Source organism: Tachyglossus aculeatus, chromosome 21 (assembly GCF_015852505.1).
Source record: "Tachyglossus aculeatus isolate mTacAcu1 chromosome 21, mTacAcu1.pri, whole genome shotgun sequence".
Lineage (NCBI taxonomy): Eukaryota > Metazoa > Chordata > Mammalia > Monotremata > Tachyglossidae > Tachyglossus > Tachyglossus aculeatus.
This window is the reverse complement of record NC_052086.1, coordinates 26,394,478-26,421,827: the sequence shown is the minus strand read 5'-3', so window position 1 is coordinate 26,421,827 and position 27,350 is coordinate 26,394,478. Positions and strand designations below refer to the sequence as shown.

The 27,350-nt window shown below is 46.8% G+C and overlaps 1 protein-coding gene across 2 annotated transcripts in view; it reads right to left on the bottom strand.

Annotated features, from left to right (window-relative positions):
• DNAH10 (dynein axonemal heavy chain 10) overlaps nt 1–27,350 on the bottom strand; it is a 185,923-nt gene that overhangs the window by 7,054 nt on the left and 151,519 nt on the right. For both annotated transcript variants that reach the window (XM_038762289.1, XM_038762288.1), the window contains 14 exons: nt 26,477–26,694; nt 25,808–26,029; nt 24,990–25,137; nt 23,880–24,159; nt 22,708–22,937; nt 21,445–21,718; nt 19,961–20,065; nt 19,592–19,746; nt 14,725–14,879; nt 11,977–12,160; nt 8,125–8,325; nt 4,370–4,579; nt 3,105–3,200; nt 1,176–1,347 (listed from right to left, as the gene is read on the bottom strand). In XM_038762289.1, coding sequence (XP_038618217.1) covers nt 1,176–1,347; nt 3,105–3,200; nt 4,370–4,579; nt 8,125–8,325; nt 11,977–12,160; nt 14,725–14,879; nt 19,592–19,746; nt 19,961–20,065; nt 21,445–21,718; nt 22,708–22,937; nt 23,880–24,159; nt 24,990–25,137; nt 25,808–26,029; nt 26,477–26,694 — 2,650 coding nt within the window. The remainder of the gene's footprint in view (nt 1–1,175; nt 1,348–3,104; nt 3,201–4,369; nt 4,580–8,124; nt 8,326–11,976; nt 12,161–14,724; nt 14,880–19,591; nt 19,747–19,960; nt 20,066–21,444; nt 21,719–22,707; nt 22,938–23,879; nt 24,160–24,989; nt 25,138–25,807; nt 26,030–26,476; nt 26,695–27,350) is intronic.

Sequence of the window (27,350 nt, the reverse complement as noted above, 5' to 3'; positions counted from 1 at the left end):
CCAAAGCCCGGGCTCTTTCCCCTGAGCCACACTTGCCAGCTGGGTGACTTTGGGCAAGTCACTTCACTTTCCTGGGCCTCAGTTCCCTCATCTGTAAAATGGGGATGAAGACTGTGAGCCCCCCGTGGGACAACCTGGTCACCTTGTAACCTCCCCAGCGCTTAGAACAGTGCTTTGCACACAGTAAGCGCTTAATAAATGTTATCATTATTATTATTATCTCAGTTCCCTCATCTGCACATTATTATTATTATCTCAGTTCCCTCATTTGCAAAATGGGGGTCCAACCCCTGTGTTCTCTCTCCTACTTAGACTGTGAGTCTCACGTGGGTCCTGATTATCTTGTATCTACCCCAGGGCTCAGTAGAGTGCTTGGCACATAGTAAACACTTTACAAATCCCACGATTATCATTATTATTATTATCCGGGACTAGAAGCCAAGTCTCCTGACTCCTGGTGCCGTGTTCTTTCCATTAGCCCACACTGCCCTCCTCGAGTAAGCAAATGGGTGTATGATGACAGTAGAAAGGCAAGACCAAAGCACTGTGCTGAAGCTCTGCTTTAGCTCTTCTCTTGCCTGGGGCTCCGGGAAGCCACGCAAGCCGGCCAAGGGGCCACAGGAGTCAATGAGACGAATAACTACAAAACAGAGATTTGAAATTCAGGCCCCCGAGACCTTTTTACAAGGACCAAAAGGTTTGTTTTTTAGGTTTAATTTAGGTTAGAGCCAAGCTAGCTCTCTTCCCGCCAAGCTAGCTCTCTTCCTCCCTTCAAGGCCCTGCTGAGAGCTCACCTCCTCCAGGAGGCCTTCCCAGACTGAGCCCCTTCCTTCCTCTCCCCCTCGTCCCCCTCTCCATCCCCCCATCTTACCTCCTTCCCTTCCCCACAGCACCTGTATATATGTATATATGGTTGTACATATTTATTACTCCATTTATTTATTTATTTTACTTGTACATTTCTATCCTACTTATTTTATTTTGTTGGTATGTTTGGTTCTGTTCTCTGTCTCCCCCTTTTAGACTGTGAGCCCACTGTTGGGTAGGGACTGTCTCTATGTGTTGCCAATTTGTACTTCCCAAGCGCTTAGTACAGTGCTCTGCACATAGTAAGCGCTCAATAAATACGATTGATTGATTGATTGATTGATTAATTAAAAAAAAAAAAAACTCACCCACAAAGCTGTCCTTGACTTGGCCCTCGGGAATTTTGTAATCCACTTCTTGGTTCCTGTAGAAATGGAACGGCTGGAAGGTGTCAAAGATGAAGTCACCCAGATACTCGTCCATGTAGACAGTCAAGATGCGACGGTCAAAGCTGTCGGTGGCCCGCCCTCCATACATGACCTAGAGGGTGTGAATTATTCGTTCACTCATTCAGTCGCATTTATTGAGCGCTTACTTTGTGCAGAGCACTGTACTAAATGCTTGGGAAGTACAATGCAGCAAAAAATAGAGACAATCCCCGCGCACAACGGGCTCGCAGTCTAGAAGTGGGGGAGACAGACATCAAAACAAGAGAAGCAGCAGTGGCTCATCATCATCATCATCATCAATCGTATTTATTGAGCGCTTACTATGTGCAGAGCACTGTACTAAGCACTTGGGAAGTACAAATTGGCAACATATAGAGACAGTCCCTACGAGCCCAGGCTTTGGAGTCAGAGGTCATGGGTTCAAATCCCGGCTCTTCCAATTGTCAGCTGGGTGACTTTGGGCAAGTCACTTCACTTCTCTGGGCCTCAGTTACCTCATCTGTAAAATGGGGATTAAGACTGTGAGCCCCACGTGGGACAACCTTGTAACCTCCCCAGAGCTTAGAACAGTGCTTTGCACATAGTAAGCGCTTTATAAATGCCATCATCATTATTATTATTAAAATAAGTAAACAGGCTCAGGAACGGGTGTCACCCTCCGGGTTCCGTCCTGCCCATCCCACGTCCCAGGGTTTCTACGTGAAGCTTTGTCCTGGCCGACCTATTATCCTGATTTGATTCCCTGGCCTGTTTCCAAGCTCTGGTTTACTCGTCTCCCCACAAGAGCCCATTCGACTAAACAGGCAGCCCTTGATAAATACGACTGATGATGCTCTGGGAGTCCCCTACATTAGCCCCAGGCCAACCTAAGGATTTTTCCAAAATGCTCAGAGGCCAGAGCCGGCGGAAAAGGTGCCAACCAAAGGGTTCAGCAGAGAGCTACGAGCCAGCTGTCTGGGGCTGGAAGTCTCAGCTTCCCAGGCAGGCGGTTCTATTAAGTACCGACTGCGTGCAGAGCACTGTACTAAAAGTTTTGGCCTGTCCAAAGGAGACCTGATCCCAACGAGTCAATGATCTATAATCTAGTAGGCGAGAGAGGTGTTGAATGATGTTGCATATAGGAGAGTGTAATAAAGTATCAAGATCTGTACAAGATCTGCCCCCCTAGACTGTAAGCTCATTAAGGGGCAGGGATCCTGTTTACCAACTGTTATAGTGTAATGCTCCCAAGCACTTAGTATAGTGCTTGTATATATATGTATATATGTTTGTACATATTTATTACTCTATTGATTTATTTATTTTACTTGTACATATCTATTCTATTTATTTTATTTTGTTAGTATGTTTGGTTTTGTTCTCTGTCTCCCCCTTCTAGACTGTGAGCCCACTGTTGGGTAGGGACTGTCTCTATATGTTGCCAATTTGTACTTCCCAAGCGCTTAGTACAGTGCTCTGCACACAGTAAGCGCTCAATAAATACGATTGATGATGATGATGATGCTCTGCAATATATACCATTGATCGATCAATTGATCGATCGACTGTATACAAATGCTGTGGGAGGTTGGGAGTGCTTTCCTCTCCCGTTAATGGTGAGTTCTGGGAAATCAATTTCCAGCTGTCTTGAAGTGTCATAACCTCCAGGCGAGTGAGCAGACCAGGCTGGGACTGCCATAAATACATCCTTGGACTGAAAGCTTAGCTTAGGCAGGAGAACGGACCGAATCCAGAGGACAGCGGGGCCAGAAGACTGCTGAGCCACCCATCCCCTCTGCCTTCTCCCCAGAGGGGCCCGTTCCTCCCAACCGACTGCCAGAGATGGGTCTGGGGAGGCCGAACGGTTACCTCGCCGATGAGATACTTGAGACTCCCCCAGGGGATCTTGCTGTCGCTCTGCGTGAACGCTTTCGTCAGGTACGTGTTCAGAATTTCCATGCAGACCTGCGGACCGGACCGAAAGCAGCCGGGGTGAAGTGGGGTTAGAAGACTGGATATTCATTCATTCAATCGTATTTAATGAGCGCTTACTGTGTGCAGAGCACTGGACTAAGCGCTTGGGAAGTACAAGTGGGCAACATATAGAGACAGTCCCTACCCAACAACGGGCTCACAGACAACCAAACACGTGGACAGGTGTCAATCGTCAGAACAAACAGAATTAAAGCTAGACGCACATCATTAACAAAATAAATAGAATAGTAAATATGTACAAGTAAAATGAATAGAGTAATAAATCTGTACAAACATCTATACAGGTGCTGTGGGGAGGGGAAGGAGGTAGGGCCGGGGGGGTGGGGAAGAGGAGAGGAAAAAAGGGGGCTCAGTCTGGGAAGGCCTCTTGGAAGAGGTGAGCTCTCAGTAGGGCTTTGAAGGGAGGAAGAGAGCTAGTTTGGCGGCTGTGTGGAGGGAGGGCATTCCAGGACGGGGGGAGGACGTGGGCCGGGGGTCGACGGCGGGACAGGCCAGAACGAGGTGCAGTGAGGAGGTCGGGCTTGACGTCACTTATGGTCCACCGGGCAGGTGCTAAAATTTGACAGTGTCATAGCCGCCGTTTTGCGGGATTACCCCGGATCCACCCAAACCTTGAGCATTCCCGCGGGGGCATCCCAGTAGACCCAGGTCCCTGTGGACACGGGTGGTGCCGCCTGTGAAGGGAGGCTGGATTCTGGAAACTAAGAGAGCAAATATAAAGGCAACTGGTGCCGGGTTCACATGAGGCAGAGAACAGGCCAGTGGTTCAAAGCCAGATGAATGGCCACCGTAGCGATCAGGTATATCATCATCATCATCATCATCAATCGTATTTATTGAGCACTTACTGTGTGCAGAGCACTGTACTAAGCGCTTGGGAAGTACAAGTTGGTAACATATAGAGACAGTCCCTACCCAGCAGTGGGCTCACATGGCAACCTGTGGGAGGTTCCACACTAAGCCTCCTAAGGTAATCGCTATTTTGACTCCTTCTGACAGCAGGGGAGTGGGTGGGATTGGCCCAAAATGCATCCCACCTTGAAGGACTGAGGCCAAAGAGCATCATACGGGGAATAAGACCAGCGGGGGAAAGGAAGGCGCTTCCTAAGTGGGTGAAGGAAGCTCAGCCCTGTTTTCACCTGGAAATCTGACTCATTGAAGTCATAAGGCACGTTCCAGCCAATCTTGCCAAACTTCCGCCTCTCCTGCACCACAGCGTGGAAAAATGCCAGGACATAGACCAGGGACTTGTACGCAGGGTGAGGACATTGCTCCAGTACATCGTGGGTGATCTTGAAATACGTAGCCCTCATGTTCAGTTTCAGGCCATTAGGGGCCTCCGTGACAACCTGCCGGTGGAGAGGGGAGTACAGGAACTCAGGCCCCAAACAGTAGACAAGGTGGCTCCATGACAGCTTCAGTCATGAAAGAATGAACATCCATCCGGCTTAATGTCCACCGCCTGGGTTCGGACACACCACCAAAGCAATTTCCCTTTTCTACTCTTCCAGCACGCCACGACCCTCCATTGTTATTACCGCATCCCTCAGTTTTCAGATGAACTGATTTCATCTGCGAACCCCCAGTGATGTCATCATCTCAAACAAAAGGCCAAGTGTGCTCATGCTTTTTCTTCTTCAAAACACAAACACAAATATCCCACCCCCCTCCCTTTCCATGCATTTTGAGCAACGGGATCAGTAGAAGAGTTTCTGGAATTATCTCTCACCCCACACCCGGGATTGCTGGTTGGACAGTACCCTCATCACCTCATGACTCCTGCTAAAGGCCCAGGAAATGTGTCTGCCTGGGGCAGGCCTAGTTGGGAACAAGACTTTTTGGGGGTGAAATTCTGATTTCAGTCCCAAAGGCCCAGAGGGCAAGGCTCAGACCGAACCCCCAGCCACCATTACTGGGGGTGCAACCTGCTGAAAAGCCAAGGGTTGTGGAATGCCACACTGCACCGCAGTCCGATTTCCCAGTCTGCGGCAGGAGCCTGGATCTCCCCGGGGTATCACCAAGTATACGCACCCCTGTCTGACAGGGATAGAGGCGCTTTCCCAGCTCCGCAGTCCCCCCGTACTCCCTCCCGCTGCCCCTCAGTCCTCAGAGCCCAGGCACACTGGCAGCAGGCCCAGAAAAGGACTGTAAATGAGGGCAAATACTGAGTCAATCAGAAAGCCCCCTCAAGGATTCAATCCCATCCTGTCTGTGAACCCGACACACTGTTTTTTAGCTTTTGATGCCAAATCGCCACAAAAAGTTCTAAAGAATAATAATAATAATGGTAATTGTTAAGTGCTCACTATGTGTCTTAAGCACTGAGATATATATATACAAGCTAATCAGTTCTCTACCCCACACAGGGCTCACAGTCTAAGAGGGAGGAAGAGTAGGTATCGAATCCCCATTTTTTATTTTTTATTTTTGGTATTTGTTAAGCGCTTACTATGCGCAAAGCACTGGTCTAAGCGCTGGGGGGGATACAAGGTGATCAGGTTGTCCCACATGGGGCTCACAGTCTTCATCCCCATTTTACAGATGAGGTAACTGAGGCACAGAGAAGTGAATTGACTTTGCCCAAACTCACACAGCTGACAAGTGGCGGAGGCAGGATTTGAACCCATGACCTCTGACTCCAAAGGCCGGGCTCTTTCCACTGAGTCATGCTGCTTCCCATTTGACAGGGGAGCAGTGTGGCTCAATGGAAGGAGTCACTTCACTTCAGAGAAGCAGCATGGCTCAGTGGAAAGAGCACGGGTTTTGGAGTCAGAGGTTATGAGTTCAAATCCCGGCTCTGCCACTTGTCAGCTGTGTGACTTTGGGCAAGTCACTTAACTTCTCCGGGCCTGTTACCTCATCTGTAAAATGGGGATTAAGTCTGTGAGCCAGCCCGCCGTGGGACAACCTGATCACCTTGTAACCTCCCCAGCACTTAGAACAGTGCTTTGCACATAGTAAGTGCTTAATAAATGCCATTATTATTATTATTATTATTATTCTCTGGGCCTTAGTTCCCTCATCTGTAAAATGGGGATTAAGACTGTGAACCCCCCGTGGGACAACCTGATCACCTTGCATCCTCCCCCATGCTTAGAACAGTGCTTTGCACTTAGTAAGCACAGCATGGCTCAGTGGAAAAAGCCTGGGCTTTGGAATCAGAGGTCATGAGTTCAAATCCCGGCTCCGCCACTTGCCAGCTGTGTGACTTTGGGCAAGTCACTTCACTTCTCTGGGCCTCAGTTACCTCATCTGTAAAATGGGGATGAAGACTGTGAGCCCCCCGTGGGACAACCTGATCACCTTGCAACTTCCCTAGTGATTAGAACAGTGCTTTGCACATAGTAAGTGCTTAATAAATGCCATTATTATTATTATTATTATTCTCTGGGCCTTAGTTCCCTCATCTGTAAAATGGGGATTAAGACTGTGAGCCCTCCGTGGGACAACCTGATCACCTTGTATCCTCCCCAGTGCTTAAAACAGTGCTTTGCATTTAGTAAGCGCTTAACAAATGCCATCATTATTATTATTATTACAGATGGGGAAAAAGAGGCACAGAGAAATTAAGTGACTTGCCCACAGCAGGCGAGTGGCAGAGCTGGAATTAGAATCCGTCACATTTTCTGAGGAACCTTCAGAGGAGCAGAACAGCTCCAGCCTGACTTTTTGGAGTGGGAGAGAGGGTGACTGTGCCTCCCCTAAAGACAGGGCCCAGTGAGGCAGGGGTCATCACTGCTCTTACAAATCAAGCAATTTCCATGCACGTTCATCAAATATACGCAAGGATTTCTCCTTGACCCGGAAAAGCAGGACTCCGAGGGTGCAGGTTCACAGCCGGCCCACCCGAATAACTCATTATCTATAAACTGATTGAGGGCGAGGACCTCATCTCTTACTTCTGTCGTCCTCTCCCAAGTGCTTAGCACAGTGCCCCGTATCCAGAAGGTGCTCAATAAATACCCTCGATTGATTTTTTTAGACTGTGAGCCTTTTAGACTGTGAGCCCACTATTGGGTAGGGACTGTCTCTATATGTTGCCAACTTGTACTTCTCAAGGGCTTAGTACAGTGCTCTGCACACAGTAAGCGCTCAATAAATACAATTGATGATGATTGGCAGAGCCCGCAGAGGTAGTCTGAGGACAGGGATAACAAATAACCTGGATGCTCAGCTGCTGTCGCCTGGTCTCCTTCTCTGCATTCATTCATTCATTCAATCGTATTTATTGAGCGCTTACTGTGTGCAGAGCACTGTACTAAGCGCTTGGGAAGTACCAGTTGACAACATCTAGAGACGGTCCCTACCCAACAACGGGCTCACAGTCTAGAAGAGGGAGACAGACAACACAACAAAACATGTGGACAGGTGTCAAGTCGTCAGAATAAATAGAATTAAAGCTCAATGCACATCATTAACAAAATAAATAGAATAGTAAATATGTACATGTAAAATAAATAGGGTAATAAATCTGTACAAACATCTATGCAGGTACTGTGGGGAGGGGAAGGAGGTAGGGCGGGGGGGATGGGGAGGAGGAGGGGAAAAAGGGGGCTCAGTCTGGGAAGGCCTCTTGGAGGAGGTGAGCTTTCAGTAGGGCTTTGAAGGGAGGAAGAGAACGAGCTTGGCGGATGTGGGGAGGGAGGGCATTGGGCCGGGGGTCGACGGCGGGACAGGCGAGAATGAGGTACAGTGAGGAGGTTAGTGATGGCAGAGGAGCGGAGGGTGCAGGCTGGGCTGGAGAAGGAGAGAAGGGAGGTGAGGTAGAAGGGGGCGAGGGGATGGACAGCCTTGACCACCTCATCTTCCTCCCCGTCGGTGGGGCCGACAAGCTGCTCGCAATTCCCGGGCAGCTGCGAATAGGCCTGGCAGGTCCCCTGGCCACCGTACGTACCTTTAAAGACTGCTGAAGTATCCCGATAGGGAAGCCCTTGGTAGGGTCGGTAGTGAGCCACAGACGAAAGTCTGGGTGGGGTTTCGTGATCATCTCCAGGGATTTCTCCAGCTCCTTCAACCATTTCACCAGAAGATGGCAATTCTGTAGCATCAGCCACTGTCCCCGGGCCACCGCCGTCTCCAGCAGGTGAAGGGCCACCTGCAGGGACCGGGGTGGGGAGGACACACAAAGGACAGTTTGCAAATACAACTTCCAGTCCGGATGGGCCCCTACCTTGGGTTGTGTATCCCTAAACAATAATTGCAATTTTTGTTAAGGGCTTACTACGTGCCAGGCACTAAGCGCTGCAAGATAATTGGGTTAGACACAATCCCTGACCCACTTTGGGCTCACAGTATTAATCCCCATTTTATCGACGAGGGAACTGAGGCCCAGAGAAGTTAAGTGACTTGCCCAAGGTCACACAGACACATGGAGGAGCCAGGGTTAGAATCCAGGTCCTCCTGACTCCCAAGCCTGTGCTCTATCCACTAAGTCATGCTGCTTCTCTAAAAAATAGGGAACTGAATCCAGGCTTCCCACATGGCAGGCAAGAATTCCACCGCTGAACCACCAATGCTGACAGGAACACTCAGCCCGGGAGCTGCTGGTGGAGGCCGGAGAAAACCCTGGGAAGAAATTGGCTCCCAGGGTGAAACTCAATCAATCCACGGTAATTACTGAGTGATTACTATGTGCAGTGCACTGTATTAAGTGCTTGAGAAAGTACAACAAAGAACAGATGAACTTGACTGGGTACCCCTTAAAAACTTAATTAATAATAAAAATAATAATAATGGCATTTATTAAGCGCTTACTATGTGCAAAGCACTGTTCTAAGTGCTGGGGAGGTTACGAGGTGATCAGGTTGTCCCACGGGGGGCTCACAGTCTTAATCCCCATTTTACAGATGAGGTAACTGAGGCACAGAGAAGTTAAGTCACTTGCCCAAAGTCACACAGCTGACAGTTGGTGGAGTCGGCATTTGAACCCATGACCTCCTACTCCAAAGCCCGTGCTCTTTCCACTGAGCCACGCTCAGCAGAATACTTATGAAAATATTCTTATATTTTACTATTTCCCCATCCTCTATTACCTGTATCCCTAATACATTTTAATATTTTTCTCCCCCATAATGATAATAATAATGATGACATTTATTAAGCGCTTACTATGTGCAAAGCACTGTTCTAAGCGCTGGGGAGGTTACGAGGTGATCAGGCTGTCCCACAGGGGGCTCACAATCTTAATCCCCATTTAACAGATGAGGTAACAGACACAGAGAAGTTAAGTGACTTGCCCATAGTCACCCAGCTGACAATTGGCGGAGCCGGAATTTGAACCCATGACCTCTTACTCCAAAGCCCGTGCTCTTTCCACTGAGCCGCGCTCGGCAGAATACTTATGAAAATATTCTTATATTTTACTATTTCCCCATCCTCTATTACCCGTATCCCTAATATATTTTACTCTTTGCCTCCCCCGTAGACTGTAAGCTCCTCCTGGACAGGGATCACGACTACCAACTCTGCTCTATTGTATTTTCCGAAGCGTAGTTCAGTGCTCTGCACACGGTAAGTGCTCGATAAATACAACTGACTGATTGATAAGTGCTTTGGGGCTGGGGAGTAGGGTATCAAAGTGTTAGAGAGTTTAAGCCTCTCGGAAGGGAAGGAGAATAGGATAAGGAAAGGATGGGGGTGATCAGGGAAGGTTTCTTGGAAGTCAAATGATTTCAGTGGGACTTGGAAGTTGGGGATAGTGGAAGTCTGTCAAATATGAGTGGGGAGCGTCCCAGGTAGGAGGGAGGATGTGAGCAAGGAGTCAACGGCCAGAAAGACGTCATCAAGGCACGATAACTGAGAGCTCACCTCCTCCAGGAGGCCTTCCCAGACTGAGCCCCTTCCTTCCTCTCCCCCTCGTCCCCCTCTCCATCTCCCCCATCTTACCTCCTTCCCTTCCCCACAGCACCTGTATAATATGTATATATGTTTGTACATATTTATGACTCTATTTATTTATTTATTTATTTTACTTGTACATATGTATTCTATTTATTTTATTTTGTTAATATGTTTGGTTTTGTTCTCTGTCTCCCCCTTCTAGACTGTGAGCCCACTGTTGGGTAGGGACCGTCTCTATATGTTGCCAACTTGTACTTCCCAAGCGCTTACTACAGTGCTCTGCACACAGTAAGCGCTCAATAAATACGATTGATTGATTGATTGATTGATTGATGATATTAGAGGATTGAAGTGTGTGGTTTGGGTTGGAGTGGGAGAGGAACGAGGGTAAGCAGAAAGGGGAATGCTGATTGAGTGGCTTAACGCCAATGGTAAAGTGCTCCTGTTTGATGAGGACATGGCTGGGCAACCATTGGATCAATCAATCAATCAATCGTATTTATTGAGCGCTTACTATGTGCAGAGCACTGTACTAAGCGCTTGGGAAGTACAAATTGGAAACATATAGAGACAGTCCCTACCCAACAGTGGGCTCACTGGGGAAACACGGACTGAATGCTCTTTTTAGAAAAATGTTCCAGGCAGAAGAGTGAAGTATGGACTGGAGGGGGTCTACTTGATGCCTGTCTACTTGTTTTGTTTTGTTGTCTGTCTCCCCCTTCTAGACTGTGAGCCCGTTGTTGGGTAGGGATTGTCTCTGTTGCCAAATTGTACTTTCCAAGAGCTTAGTACAGTGCTCTGCACACAGTAAGTGCTCAATAAATACGATTCAATGAATGAATGAATGAATAAATACGACTGAATGAAAGAATGATGGATGGATGAATTCAATCATATTTATTGAGCGCTTACTGTGTGCACAGCACTGTACTTAGCGCTTGGGAAGTCCAAGTTGGCACCATATAGAGACAGTCCCTACCCAACAGTGGGCTCACAGTCTAGAAGGGGGTGACAAAGAACAAAACAAAACATATTAACAAAATAAAATAAATAGAATAAATATGTACAAGTAAAATAAATAGAGTGATTGAATGAATGAAAGAGAGACAGAAGGCAGGGAGGTCAGCGAGGAGTCAAGGCGGGAAATGACAAGCGCTTGGATCACCGTGGTAGCAGTCTGTATGGAGAGGAAGGGGAAGCAGTGTGGCTCAGTGGAATGAGCCCGGACTTTGGAGTCAGAGGTCATGGGTTCAAATCCCGGCTCCACCACTTGCCAGTTGTGTGACTTTGGGCAAGTCACTTCACTTCTCTGTGCCTCAGTTCCTTCCATCTGTAAAATGAGGATGAAGACTGTGGGCCCCACGTGGGACAACCTGATCACCTTGTAACCTCCCCAGCGCTTAGAACAGTGCTTTGCATATAGTAAGCACTTAATAAATGCCATTATTATAACTTGTGTATACTTGTACATATTTATTATTCTATTTATTTTATTAATGATGTGCATATATCTATCATCCTATCTATCTTGATGCTATTGATGCCTGTCTACTTGTTTTGTTTTGTTGTCTGTCTCCCCCCTTCTAGACTGTGAGCCGTTGTTGGGTAGGAACTGTCTCTACGTGTTACCGAATTGTACTTTCCAAGCGCTTAGTCCAGTGCTCTGCCCGCAGTAAGCGCTCAATAAATACGATTGAATGAATGAATGAATAGTATTAAGATTCGGGAGGTGCTATGAAAATACTGTGAAACTCCCTGACGATGACCCGAACTTACAGACAAACAGCAGGAAAATGGGACCACCTCCCTCTGGGACTGTGCCATGGCTTGAGGACGCGGGGCCTCCACTCCATGGGTCGCAGTCCACTACCCCTCCCCAACCCCTGGCTCGGAGCAACCCCAGCACCTTCTCTTGTCCTTGTCCCATCGCAAGGAATTTGAGCCGATTCCCTCCAAAGCCCGTTCTATCGGCTAACTTCATAAGGTCGCTCGCAGGGTCCGAGCCCGGACTCAGAATGAAAACGATGGGCGAGGTCGGCGTGCTCTGTTCAAAAATCGCTTCGAAGCTTATCATCGGAGGCTGGACGTACCTAGAGGGGAAAGCCAACCAGAAAGTCCCAATCCTTAATCAGGTCTCTATCCCACGCAGGGCTCGCAGTCTGAGTGGGAGGGAGAGTCGGTAGCGAACCCCCATTTGACAGATGAGGAAACTGAGGCATAGAGAAATTAAGTGACTTGCCCAGGGTCACACAGCAGGCGAGTGCTTTATTTATTTATTTATTTATTTATTTGTTTATTTATTTATTTATTTTACTTTTACTTATCTATTCTATTAATTTTATTTTGCCAGCTTGTACTTCCCAAGTGCTTAGTACGGTGCTCTGCACACAGTAAGCGCTCAATAAATACGATTGATTGACTGAGTGGCAGAGCTAGAATTAGATCTTTGTCTCTCATTTACAACGGCTGATCATCCTGAAACGATACCTGTGTGGGAGAATTGACAGACAGCAATTCCTTCGACCTAATAATAATAATAACGATGGCATTTATTAAGCGCTTACTATGTGCAAAGCACTGTTCTAAGCGCTGGGGAGGTTACAAGGTGATCAGGTGTCCCACGTGAGGCTCACAGTCTTAATCCCCATTTCCCAGATGAGGCAACTGAGGCCCAGAGAAGTGAAGTGACTTGCCCAAAGTCACACAGCTGACAATTGGCAGAGCAGGGATTTGAACCCATGACCCCTGACTCCAAAGCCCGGGCTCCTTTCCACTGAGCCACGCTGCTTCTCATAGTGGACCTAAGGACCACTTGACAATTCAGCCATGTTGCTGAAGAGTTGGAGTAAGAGACGCAAAGAGCAGGGTTTATTTCGAAGAAGCCCAGATGGCTTATCTTGTAAGATTTTACTTTAATGAAGAATTAGTTCTTTCGAAGACCTCTAAATCAAGCCTGACCCATGACGTCTTTTGATAATGCTGTCGGATTGGCCAATGGAAAGCAGGGACTGTCTCTATATGTTGCCAACTTGTACTTCCCAAGCGCTTAGTACAGTGCTCTGCACACAGTAAGTGCTCAATAAATACGATTGATTGATTGATTGATTGATCTGATTCCCATCAGACTGTAAGCCCCTATCCCAGACTGAGCCCCCTCCTTCCTCTCCCCTTCCTCTCCCTCCCCATCCCCCCTGCCCTCCCTCCTTCCCCTCCCCACAGCACCTGTATAGATGTTGGTACAGATTTATTACTCTATTTATTTTACTTGTACATATTTACTATTCTATTAATTTTATTTTGTTAATATGTTTTGTTTTGTTGCCTGTCTCCCCCTTCTAGACTGTGAGCCCGCTGTTGGATAGGGACCATCTCTATATGTTGCCAACTTGTTCTTCCCAAGCACTTGGTACAGTGCTCTGCACACAGTAAGCACTCAATAAATACGACTGAGCGCTTAGTACAGTGCTCTGCACACAGTAAGTGCTCAATAAATACGATTGAATGAATAAATGAATGGGTGGGGATCTAGTCCTTTTCTTCTGTTGTATGATTTCCCCAAACAGCTAGTTCAGGGCCTACACTCCAGGAAGTTTGACAAATGATGCTGACAAGGATAATAATAATAATGATGGCATTTGTCAAGCGCTTACTATGTGCAAATCACCGTTCTAAGCACTGGGGAGGATACAAGGTAAGCGGGTTGTCCCACATGGGGCTCACAGTCTTCATCCCCATTTTACAGATGAGGTAACTGAGGCACAGAGAAGTGAAATGACTTGCCCAAGGTCACACAGCTGACAAGTGGTGGAGCCAGGATTAGAACCCATGACCTCTGACTCCCAAGCCCGTGCTCTTTCCACCGAGCCACGCTGCTTCTCTGAGGATGATGATGTTGAGAGTTACAGCCTGCCACTTCTTCGGGCAAGCAAGAAAGATCCCCCTCATCATCACTAGTATTTACTGAGCATCACCTAACCCCCCATTTTTTTAATGATATTTGTTAAGCTCTGACTATGTGCCAGGCACTGTACTGAGCACTAAGATACAGGCGAATTGGGTTGGACACAGTCCATGCCCCACATGAGGTTCACAGTCTTAATCCCCATTTAACAGATGAGGTAACTGAGGCACAGAAAAGTTGTGACTTGCCCAAGATCACAAAGCAAATGGTGGAGCAGAATTAGAATCCAGGTCCTTCTGAGTCGCAGGCCCGTGCTCTACCCACTGGACCACACTGTCAAGCGCCATTAACCCCTGCCCACCGGACATGGCCTGTCCCCATTCTTTACAAGAATGTCATTTGTACTTCCCAAGCGCTTAGTACAGTGCTCTGCACATAGTAAGCGCTCAATTAATACGATTGATGATGATTATGAGAAGCAGCGTGGCTCAGTGGAAAGAGCCCGGGCTTGGGAGTCAGAGGTCATGGGTTCAAATCCCGGCTCTGCCAACTGTCAGCTGTGTGACTTTGGGCAAGTCACTTAACTTCTCTGTGCCTCAGTGATCTCATCTGTAAAATGGGGATTAAGACTGTGAGCCCCCCGTGGGACAACCTGATCACCTTGTATCCTCCCCAGTGCTTAGAACAGTGCTTTGCACACAGTAAGCGCTTAACAAATGCCAGTATTATTATTTTCAAATTCTTCCCACTTACTTCTCCCCCATCGTCACGGTAACGTAGTCGGTCACGGCTCGATAAACCCGGTCCACCCGGAAACACCGCAGAATGAGCAGCTTCTGGAAATCCGTGAGATTGGTGTCGTAACCCAGAGGGGTTGGGAACTGCTCCAGGGAATCCAGGTCATACCACTGGGAAGAGACACCGTAGGATCAGTTAGGCGAGGGGAAGCCGGGAGAGTCCATATGGGCTGGGGGCTTGGACACTGATCGCAGGGTCGCTGTGAAGGTGAGAGGGTCCCAGGGGGTGAGGACTCTCCAAGATTCACCTGGTCAATCAATCAATCAATCGTATTTATTCCCTTCCCTTCCTAAGCCTTTTATTTCCCTTACCCACCCTCCCCTCTGTATCGAGCAGTTCATTCATTAATTCATTCATTCAATTGTATCTATTGAGCACTTACTGTGTGCAGAGCACTGTACTAAGCACTTGGGAAGTACAAGTTGGCAACATATAGAGACGGTCCCTACCCAACAGTGGGCTCCCAGTCTGTCTGGCTGTCTGGTCTGACAGCGTGGGAACAAAGATATTTGCAGTGGGACACGTCTGAAGAAACAGCCAAGCAGACTTGGGTTTCGGGGTGGGGACTTGTCCAGCCAGAGGAGGGAGGCCGGGAAGGAGGGACAGTGGGGAAACCTTGGGAACATTTTCTTTACCTCCATCTCATCTATCCCGCCACTGACCCTTTGTCTATATCCTCCCTCAGGACTGGACCGGACTCTTTTAGACTGTGAGCCCACTGTTGGGTAGGGACTGTCTCTATATGTTGCCAACTTGGACTTCCCAAGCGCTTCGTACAGTGCTCTGCACACAGTAAGCGCTCAATAAATACGATTGATTGATTGATTGATTGGATCGAGATGGGGGAGATTTTTGGTAAGGTGACCTGGGCGCAGATTTGAGTCAGGAAAGGCGTTTTCCGCTGGGACGCTTCCTATCGGAGCACCCGGCTGTCACTGTGCAGACAGGGCCGTGGACTACTCCTGGGGTGGAAATGGAAAAGACTGAGACAGTTGTGGTTGGCCCGGGGCCCTCAGCCAGGAGAAAATGATTTTCCAGCAGTATGGTCAGAGTCCCCAGTGCCCAATCACCATTTCCATATATACCTCATATATATAGAATATATATAAATAGAATAAATAAATAAATACATAGAATAAATATGTACAAGTAAAATAAATCAATAGAGTAATAAATACGTACAAACGTATACACATATATACCATATATATATACTTCATATATACCTGTATATATGTGTATATGTTTGTACGTATTTATTACTCTATTTATTGATTTATTTTACTTGTACATATTTATTCTATTTATTTTATTCTGTTAATATGTTTTGTTTTGTTCTCTGTCTCCCCCTTCTAGACTGTGAGCCCACTGTCGGGTAGGGACCGTCTCTATATGTTGCCAACTTGTCCTTCCCAAGCGCTTAGTACAGTGCTCTGCACACAGTAAGCGCTCAATAAATACAATTGAATGAATGACTTTCCTCTTCAGTCATATCCGACAGCCCTCCACTCTCCCCACCTTTGAAACCCTCCTAAAATCCCACCCCAGCCAAGAGGCCTTCCCTTCCTAAGCCTTTTATTTCCCTTACCCACCCTCCCCTCTGCATCGAGTATGCACTTGGCTGTGCACCCCTTAGTCGATCCATCGTATTCATTGAGCACTTACTGTGTGCAGTGCACTGTAATAAACTCTTGGGAGAGTACAATATAATAGAGTTGGTAATCATATTCCCTGTCCACAATGAGTTTATAGTCTAAAGGGGGAGGCAGACATCAATATGAATAAATTACAGTTGTGTGCATAGGTGAATAATCAATAATAATAACTGTGGTATTTGTTAATAATAATAATAGCATTTATTAAGTGCTTACTATGTGCAAAGCACTGTTCTAAGCGCTGGGGAAGTTACAAGGTGATCAGGTTGTCCCAAGGGGGGCTCACATTTTACAGATTAGGGAACTGAGGCCCAGAGAACTGAAGTGACTTACCCAAAGTCACACAGCTGGCAATCGGCAGAGTCGGGATTTGAACCCATGACCTCTGACTCCAAAGCCCGTGCTCTTTCCACTGAGCCACATTGCTTCTCTAAGCACTTAAGCGCTTACTGTGTGCCATGCACTGTACTAAGCACTGAGTGGGAATACAAGCAAATCGGGTTGGACAGAGTCCCTGTCCCACATAAGGCTTCCAGTCTTAATCTCCATTTTACAGATGAGGTAACTGAGGCCCAGAGAAGTGAAGTGACTTGACCAAGATCACACAGCAGACAAGTGGCGGGGCCAGGAAGAGAGCCCACGTCCCTCTGACACACAGGCCCATGCTCTAACCGCTAAGCCACACTGCTTCTCTGCTGGGCTAAGATGTGGGACTGAGAGAGAGAGAGGTGAATAAAGGGAGCAAATCCAAATGCAATCTAGGGAGGGACAGGAAGCTGGGGAGGGATGAGCATAGCAAAGACAGGCAAAGTTTTAAATAAAGGTTTGGGTCATTCCAGTGACGGGTTTAGACATGGACCTGGCCCGGCCGGGAGCCCGGGCACCTTCAGTTCATTTTAGAAAATCAAATTAAACGAATAAAGGTCACCCTCGATTGCAAATTACTGATTTATACTGATGTCTGTCTTCCCCCCTAGACCGTAAGCTCGTTGTGGTCAAGGACTAACTCTGTTGTATTGTTCTCTCCCAAGTGCTTACTGCAGTGCTCTGCAAACAATAATTCTTCAATAAATATTGTTGATTGATTGGCTGATGGCCCCAGGCTACAGTGTGATGGGAATTAAGTGAGGCAACCTTCTTCTCTACTCCTTGGAACTAATGCCAACACAGCAACTGGTCTAAAGGGGACCAGAAAGGGAAGGGTGAAACACTGTACCTAGTCTGGCCCGAAAGGGGACTAGAAAGGGAAGGGGAGAAGAGAGGAAGAGAGAGAGAGAAAGAGAGAGAGAGGAAGGAGTGGGGAGGGCGAGGAAGAGAGGGAGAAAGAAGGGGGAGGAAAGGCGGAGATGGAGGGAAGGAAGATGGGGAAATTAAAAGGAGTAGGAGGAAAAAGAAGGGGGATGAAGGGGACAAGAAAGGGGAAAAAGAAAGAGAGACCGGGGGAAGGAGAGAGAAGGAGGGATGAAGAGTATGGTATTTGCTAAATTCTTATTATGATGATGACTATGGTATTTGCTATGGGTTGAGACAAGACAATCAAGGAGAAAGCAGGAGAGGGACTGGGAGGGAAGGAAGGAGAGGAAGGAAAAGCGAGCAGGAGGAAAAGGAAAGGGAGGAAGGGGATGCCGAAAAAGCAACGAGGATGGGAGAGGGAGGATAAAGGAAGGGGAAGGTGGGGGAAGAAAGGGAGAGGGAGGAGTGAAGAGGGAGAGAGAGAGGAAAGGAAGGAGTGGGGAGGGGGAGGAAGAGAGGGAGAAAGAAGGGGGAGGAAAGACGGAGAGGGAGGGAAGGAAGATGGGAAATTAAAAGGAGTAGGAGGAAAAACAAGGGGGAGGGGACCAGAAAAGGGAAAAAGAAAGAGAGACCGGGAGAAGGAGAGAGAAGGAGGGATGAAGAGTACAGTATTTGTTAAATTCTTATTATGATGATGATCATGGTATTTGCTATGGGTTGAGACAAGATAATCAAGGAGAAAGCAGGAGAGGGACTGGGAGGGAAGGAAGGAGGGGAAGGAAAAGCGAGCAGGAGGAAAAAGAAAGGGAGGGAGAGAGGGAGGGGATGCAGAAAAAGGAACGAGGATGGGAGAGGGAGGATAAAGGAAGGGGAAGGTGGGTGAAGAAAGGGACAGGGAGGAGTGAAGAGGGAGGGAGAGAGAGAGAGAGAGAGAGAGAGAGAGAGAGAGAGAGAGAGAGAGAGAGAAAGAGAGAGAGAGAGAGGAGTGGGGAGGGGGAGGAAGAGAGGGAGAAAGAAGGGGGAGGAAAGACGGAGAGGGAAGGGAAGGAAGACGGGGAAATTAAAAGGAATAGGAGGAAAAAGAAGGGGGAGGAAGGGGACCAGAAAAGGGAAAAAGAAAGAGAGACCGGGGGAAGGAGAGAGAAGGAGGGATGAAGAGTATGGTATTTGTTAAATTCTTATTATGATGATTATTATGGTATTTGCTATGGGTTGAGACAAGATAATCAAGGAGAAAGCAGGAGAGGGACTGGGAGGGAAGGAAGGAGAGGAAGGAAAAGCGAGCAGGAGGAAAAAGAAAGGGAGGGAGGGAAGGGATGCAGAAAAAGGAACGAGGATGGGAGAGGGAAGATAAAGGAAGGGGAAGGTGGGGGAAGAAAGGGAGAGGGAGGAGTGAAGAGGGAGAGGGGAAGGAAGGGGGCAGAGAAAGGAGAGAGATGACAGAAGATGGGATGGGAAGGAAGGGAGAGGTAGAGGTACAGGTGTCTGCTGTGTGACCTTCGGAAAGTCACTTAACTTCTCTGTGCCTCAGGGACCTCATCTCTAAAATGGGGATTAAAACCGTGAACCCTGTGTGGGACAGGGACTGTTTATATGTGTTTAGTAATAATAATAATTATGGTGTTTGTTATGTGCTTACTATGTTCCAGGCACTGTACTAAGAGCTGGGGTTGATACAAGCAAATCGGGTTGGACAAAGTCCCTGTCCCACCTGGGGCTCACAGTCTCAATCCCTATTTGACAGATGAGGTAACTGAAGTGCAGAGAAGTGAAGTGACCTGCCCAAGGTCACACAGCAGACAAGTGGCGGAGTCGGGATTAAAACCTATGACCTTCTGATTCCCAGGCTCATGCTGTATTCACTGTGCCAAACTGCTTGCGTGAATATGTATGTTTGTGTCTGTGTATACACACACGTATATCTATAAGCTCACCTCCTTCCATTCCTCTTCATTTTTCTCCACGTCTTCAGGAAGAGATCCAAATTCATCTGGAAACAGTTCACTAGCCCGGATGATGTCTTCCCAACCTTGGTCCGGCAGCCAGGGGAAAGGCTTCTTCTGCTTACTCTTCTCCAGGGAAATGTTTCCTAGTCACGGTGCAGGAAGATAAGGAGAAACCCCCCATCCATCAGGGCGGATACGTCCCACTGATAACGGCTTCTCACATCTGTTGAGCCCAGATCTTGGAAGGAACGGTAATATACTACTCCACTGGTACTTAACAAATACCATAATCATCACTGTAATAAAAACTTAACAAATACCATTACCAGCGGTGATCAGGCTGCATCTCTATGTTACCTTTCAGAAAGAAATCCAATTCTTCTTGGGGGACTCTTCCATCTGCTTGTTCTATCTTGACAGTCATATTAAAAGAGAAGAGTAGCTTGTGCCTCTCAAACAGCCCTGGAGGGAGAACATCGGGTTCGATCGGTAAATGGTCCTCATTTGGACCCAAATTTGGACCGGCACGGAGGAAAAATGAAATTCTCAAGCGAATCACTTAATCTCGTCCCTCTTGTTACATCACGGGCCCGGGAGTCAGAAGGGCCTGGGTTCTAATCCCAGCTCTGCCACAAGTCTGCTGTGTGACCTTGGGCAAGTCACTTCACTTCTCTGTGCCTCAGTTCCCTCATCTGTAAAATGGGGATTGAGTGTCAGCCCCATGTGGGACAGGGACTGTGTCCAACCTGACTTGTATCTACCCCTGCGCTTAGAACAGTGCTTGGCACATAGTAAGTGCTTAACAAAAGTTCCATAATTATTATTATTTTGTTGTCAAAGCTCCTGGGAATTTTTAGTAGAACTCCTATCTTCTCCTCTCATAAAACAACAGGTCCCACCCATTAGCTTCTCTCAAAGGGGCCATGGGAGGAAGAGTGAAGGTAAGGAGAAGAGTGTGTGGAAGGAAAATAAGGAATGTGAAATCATATTTCCATGTTCAAACAATTCCTCGCTTGACAGAATCTATCGGTTCTAAATCGAGCTCCGCCACTTGCTTGCTGTGTGACCTTGGGCAAATCATTTAGCTTTTCCATGCCTTAGCTACTTCATCTATAAAATGCAGATTACATTTACCAGTTCGGGCTCCACCGTGAGCCCTGTGTGAAACAGGGGCTGTATCCCATCTACTTATATTGCATCTATCCCAATTATCATTCCTTGGCTTACTGGTATGTCTTGTGTACCTTGGCTAAATCCCTCATCGGCAATTGGACTTTCTATACTCATTTTTTTCTGAAGTGTTTTCACTCCACAGTTTGGCCAGGACGCTATTAGAGAACTGGGGTAATGGTCTGACCAAAGTAGCCTGAATGCAGCCTGGCTCAATGGAAAGAGCATGGACTTTGGAGTCAGAGGTCATGGGTTCAAATGCCGACTCCGCCACTGGTCAGCTGTGTGACTTTGGGCAAGTCACTTCACTTCTCTGGGCCTCAGTTACCTCATCTGGAAAATGGGAATTAAGACTGTGAGCCCCCTTGGAACAACCTGATCACCTTGTAACCGCCCCAGTGCTTAGAACAGTGCTTTGCTCATAGTAAGCGCTTAATAAATGCCATTACTATTATTATTATTAGGTTACAACATTGGTGGAAATGGTCTGTGCATACGCACAGGTGCGTATGAGTGCATGCATTGGGCAGCAGACGTGTCAAATCACCACAACACGAGTTTCCCTTGGCCAGAACGCAATTCCCGTGGTACAGGAGAACTGGGTATATCAGCAAACAAATGGCCTCAGATCCCACCCAAAAATAACCCCCATGTCACTCCGTCTCACTCACCCGTGCAGCCGTAATTGTATATATTAAACGTTAAAGTGTCCATGATGTTTCTCAGCCGCTTTAGAAGAATGGAGTCAGGCATCGATTTCCGAAGTGAAAAAGAAAAGACGTCTAAGAAGGCGGCTAAGGAGTACTGGTACATCATATTGACGAGCGCCATTTCGGACAAAACGAAAAACAAGATGGCTCCCCTCTTGGCAGCAGGCCGGTAGCCATCCCGCAGTCTGTCGATGTCTATGGCGGTACTCTCGGCTAGGTTCAGCTTCTCTGACACCTGCAACGGGTGAATTACACAAATGTTTTGTAGTCAAGGGAAAACTGTTGCTTCGATTTTGAACCGGCCCCCACCTCGCCCCAATCATTCACTCAACCCTACCCCTTCAGCTCTCAAGTTTAACTTGTACCTATTTACTATTCTGTTGATTTTGTTCACATGCTTGACCCCCATCTTACCACCTTCCCTTCCCCACAGCACCTGTATATATGTATAAATGCCTGTACATAGTTATTACTCTGTTTATTTTACTTGAACATATCTATTCTATTTATTTTATTTTGTTAGTATGTTTGGTTTTGTTCTCTGTCTCCCCCGTTTAGACTGTGAGCCCACTGTTGGGTAAGGACTGTCTCCCAAGTGCTTCGTACAGTGCTCTGCACACAGTAAGCGCTCAATAAATACGATTGATTGATTGATTGATGTTGCCACTTTAATGCTGTTGGTAGAGAAGCAGCGTGGCTCGGTGGAAAGAGCCCGGGTTTGGAGTCTGTATATATGTTTGTACGTATTTATTACTCTATTTAGTTTACTTGTACATATTTATTCTATTTATTTTGTTAATATGTTTTGTTTTGTTCTCTGTCTCCCCCTTCTAGCCTGTGAGCCCGCTGTTGGGTAGGGACCATCTCTATATGTTGCCAACTTGTACTTCCCAAGCGCTTAGTACAGTGCTCTGCACACAGTAAGTGCTCAATAAATACGATTGAATGAATGAATGAAAGGCAACTCAGAAAGGTTTAACCCCCAGCCCATCCTCCCTTTACCCCTTTTCCCCGTCTTGACCAACGCCTCCAGACCGAGGGCATGTGGACAGTCTATATTAATTGAGCTTTCCTTCTCAAAGTAAAGAAGTTTCAGCTTTAACTTGAAGGCAAGGAGAATCCCAAGACCGGGAACCCACGCTAAGATTCAATTACGGCCAACGACAATCGCTTGTCACGATGGAACTGGTACAAGTTTTGGGGGGTGAAATCACGCCTCCTTACCTCAGTAGCTTTGGACTTGGTCTCCTCCAGGGTATGCACCAACTCTACGTTATCCAACATATTCCCCGTGGATGTGGCCAGCTCTCGGAGCAGTGAGTCTTCCAAATCTTTCAGCAGGTTTTTATTTTCACTCGTTTCCTGGATAAGGTGTTCTCTTTGCTCCTCAAGTTCTCTTCTTTCAAATGCCACAATTACACTGAGTAGCTGATCTTCCAGGCCTTTCAAAGTGACTGTGGGGAGAAGAGAAGATTTTCCTGGCTTCCAGTTCTCCTCTAATGCCCAGGTAAAGGAGGAAACAGAAATGATCCTCGAGGCCACAGGCTCACTATGGGAAGGTAACATGTCCACCAACTCTGCTGTATTGTACTCTCACAAGCACTTAATGTAGTACATTGAACAAAGTAAGCACCCAATAAATACTTTTGATTGATTCAGCTATTGAAACAGTGCCAATAAACATGGCAATGACTATGTTTGTGCCTGAAACGGCCATGGATCCATCGAAAACTGGATTTACCGACCCGTAGAAATCTTCTAGTATAAAGATCATCCATTTGCATATATGGCAGCATAAACACACACATGCCCCCCCCCCCCCCCCACACACACTTGTATTCAAAATACATAAAAATATATATGACACAGATTATTTTCCCTCTCTTCCTGTAGACCACCCACTTGCAGAGGGAGTAGACATGCCTAGGAGATGTCTCACTCACTTGTCAATAATATATCATCTCGTTTCATTTCTGAAATCCTGCTAATCTGGCGCAATTCAGCAATGGAGCAAAGCAAAATAGGGTAGAGGTTAAAATATAAGATTCAGAAGTTTGGTGATATCTGTCTCATATATAAGGGCAACCTTTTTGGGGTATTTTTTAAGCCCTTACTATGTGTCTAGCACTGTTGTAAGAGTTGGAGTAAATACAAGTTTATGGAGTTGGACATTGCCCCTGTCTTTCACAGGACTCGGTCTAAATCGGAGAGAGCAGGATTTAATCCCCGGTTTACAGACGAGGTAACTGAGGCCCAGAGAAGTTAAGTGATTTGCCCAGGGTTACATAGCAAGCAAATGGCAGAGAGTGATGAGAACCCAGATCCTCTGACTTCCTCTCTCCACTAAATAATCAATGCTGCTTCTTATCCTTAACTGGAAATACAGGTGTACTTACCAGTGTAGTTGATAACCATAGCTTTTCCAAATACAGACGGGGAGTATTTGGGATTAGCCAGTTTGGTGTTCAAGTAGAGTCTGAAATTCGAATCATAGTCGACTTCCTTGTCCCCCAGAATGATAAACTGCCGCCCCTGAGCATTCTTTATGTTCTTTTCTAAGACATTATCGATCACAGGATCGATATATTCATCAACATCTTGGAACAAGAAAGGCGAGCCATACTTTATGGCCATTTCCAACTGCTTGAGAAAATCGGCATCATTAAAGGAAGCCACCTGAAAAGCAGAAGAATCAGATTTTTGAGTTAAGAATTCCGGGAGGGCTGCCCGTCGCCAAAGACAAGGAAGAGTGGAGGGATCTGATCATGGAAGGAGCCAAGAAGGAAGCCACAGAGACTGGAGAAGCAGTGTTGCACAGTGGAAAGAGCCCAGGCTTTGCAGTCAGAGGTAATGGGTTCAAACCCCGGCTCTGCCACTTGTCAGCTGTGTGACTTTGGGCAAATCACTTCACTTCTCTGGGCCTCAGTTCCCTCATCTGTAAAATGGGGATTAAGACTGTGAGCCCCATGTGGGACAACCTGATCACCTTGTAACCTCCCCAGCGCTTAGAACAGTGCTTTGCCCATAGTAAGCGCTTAATAAATGCCATTATTATTATTATTGTAAGCCCGTTGTGGGCAGGGAATATGTCTGTTTATTGTTGCATTGTACTCTCCCAAGTGCTTAGTACAGTGTTCTGCACACAGTAAGCGCTCAATAAATGTGACTGACCGACGGAAGAAAAGGAGCGTGCGGTGATAGGAGTGTGCAGTGAAAAGGGAACAAGAGGAGGGCTATCTGCCCATTAGAAGCGGAGAGGAAACAAGATATCAATTTGTTGGGCAAAGGAGTGTGGACTTTGGGGAGTGGGGGCCCAGCATCTCATCTTCTGCGCATTTCCTAGACTGCAAATCCAGATCTTGAGCGTCACCCACAGGGATTTTAACATCCGGAATATGTGTGGGAGGGTCATGTACAGCTGAAAGGTGAAATGCTCCCCCGTCAGTGGCCCTGTGTCATTCGGAGCCCCCAAGACCCGAATGAATCCCAGAAGAACCCAGCCTTACCCTCAAGTTGTTCTTTTCCTCTTTCCTCTTGATCCAGTTGAGCGCCTGCTGCTGTGGGTCAATGCAGAGAGGGAAGCGACTGGCTCGGGTGGTGAGGATGCCGTTCTGAACAGAAAGCTCATCGGGAGGCAGGCCTTGGGAGCCCCACCTGAGAGTCAAACCCACAAATCAGAGAGGCACATAAATTCCCCACATGTCTTTCCTGGTAGTAGTTTGCTCTGTTTCTCATCGCCTGAGCTCTGCAACTCATCGCCCAATTTTGGTGGAGGCCCAAGGTGACCTTGTCTGGGCCTCCTCGTATCCGCCCCCTCCTGCACCCCACCCAACCTCCCCAGTGCTTAGAACAGTGCTTTGCACATAGTAAGTGCTTAATAAATTCCATTATTATTATTATTATTATGGGAGAAACAAGGGGGAAAGAAGAAATAAAGATTGTTTGGCAATAGAAGGGGCATTGAAGACAGGATTTCTGTCCTGTGAAAGTCTGCTTGTGACTCTGGACTGAGAACTTGGGAATCATTTCTGGTCTTTCCATCAAACTCTCCTCACCCCATTCCTCTCTTTTGACTAGTAGGGCTTACAAAAGAGGAGGAATTATTACGAGGACATTGGGAGCGAAGTGTGGGCTTCTATGATGCATTTCCCAGTGGGATCCCCATCTCTACGCAGCCCCATCAGGGTGGCTTCCCAGAACCAGGATAGAAGTCAATGTTCCCTTTACCTCCGTCTCCTCCTCCGACTCTCCCCACTTTCCAAATGCCACCCACTCCCCTCTAGCCACTCCATGCTTCGCCTCTGAGTGCCAGAGCTTCACAAACCTGCTAATCTCGACATCGTCAGTGAGGAGGCTTTCTAATTTGAAAGGCTGACTCAGGGGGATATTTCGATTCAGAATATCTTCCAGCCACACCTGATTAACCATTTCATGCCGAAATTCCCAATTGAATGCCCCCTCGTAGCTCAGGAAAGCAGCGCAGAGCAGACAGTCCCCTAACAACTTCACTCTCCGATGCTTCAGCTCATCCAAATCCTTCATCCACCTGGCAGAGAAGAGCACAGACACAAAGGTCGGGAGTCAGAGTTCTGCCACACCTTCCAAGTTCTCAAAATTTCCTGATAAATTAATATTTCTCCAAATATCTTTCAATCCTAGGGAAGTCATTGGATAGGCTGCTGTAACAATAAAGCTCTCTTGTCATTCAGTGGCAACCCAAGTCATGAGGAGGGTTTTAAATGATGTCATGATCCTTAATGAAGCTTTCTAGGAGTTGGAGTTTCTAGGGGAAACTTCTAAGAGCTTCTGAAGATTGGCGGCAATCTGCAAGCATCAGCAGAAGGCAAAACTCCAGACAAACAAGGATGGAGGTAAGCAGTCAATCAAAATTTAGCCACTGCTTAATGAGGTCTACCCCCAGCCTTCCAGTTGGGGTCTTAATGAGGTCTGCCTTCCAGTCGTCTGGTCGGGCTATTAATGAAACGAGACTTACCGGACATTTTCAGATCCCAAACCAGAGATGAGTTTGTCAGCAGCGATCAATCGCCTTTCCATGATTTCAGCTTCTTCTTGAAGCTGTTGTTTTTCCAGTATGGCAGCCTCATATTTGGCTCCTAAAGCTTGAAGTTCTGCTTGGATTGCTGCCAACTCATTCTGTATCCTCTCCAGTTCACGTTTACTTAGAAAAAAGTTCCTCTCCAGCCGGGCCACCTACATAGAATCCCATGGAATGGGGAGGTAGAGTCAAATTAGGACTTTTTTTTAAATAGAAACACTTAGCTTTTCCAGATGTATTACATCTCTACATTTCCAAAGGAAGAACTTTAGTAGAAATTATAATTGACCCTTTCAAACCCAGCTACCTGAACTACCAGAACACAAGATTTCCCAACTGGGTTTGCCAACAAGACAATTGGAAAGGATCATTTCCACGCTGAAGCAGAAAATTAAAATATGCTATGATCAAAATGATTTTTGCTACAACTAAGGTAAACAATGACCTCAATTCCATCATCTTAATTCTCAATCAAATGGAAAGTGCCAAAACATTTTCTGCCAAAATTGAAAAAAGTCTTAAAAAGATGGATTCATTGAGGTTTCAAATCAATAGAGACTGAAAGACTGGGCCTGAACCTTTGCATGAGAACAGAAAAAAAAGCAGAAAAGTGTTTAGGAATGAGGGATGAGTAGTTTATCTCCAGAGATTTTATGTCCTTTTTGGTTCTACGTCTACTTTAACCATTCCTAAATGCAGCATTTCCAAAATTCATCTTTAACTCAATGATACTGAGCGCTTACTGTGTGCCTCTAGAGCACTGCAAGAACAGTATGACAGATTTGGTGAACATGCTCCCTGACATTAAGGA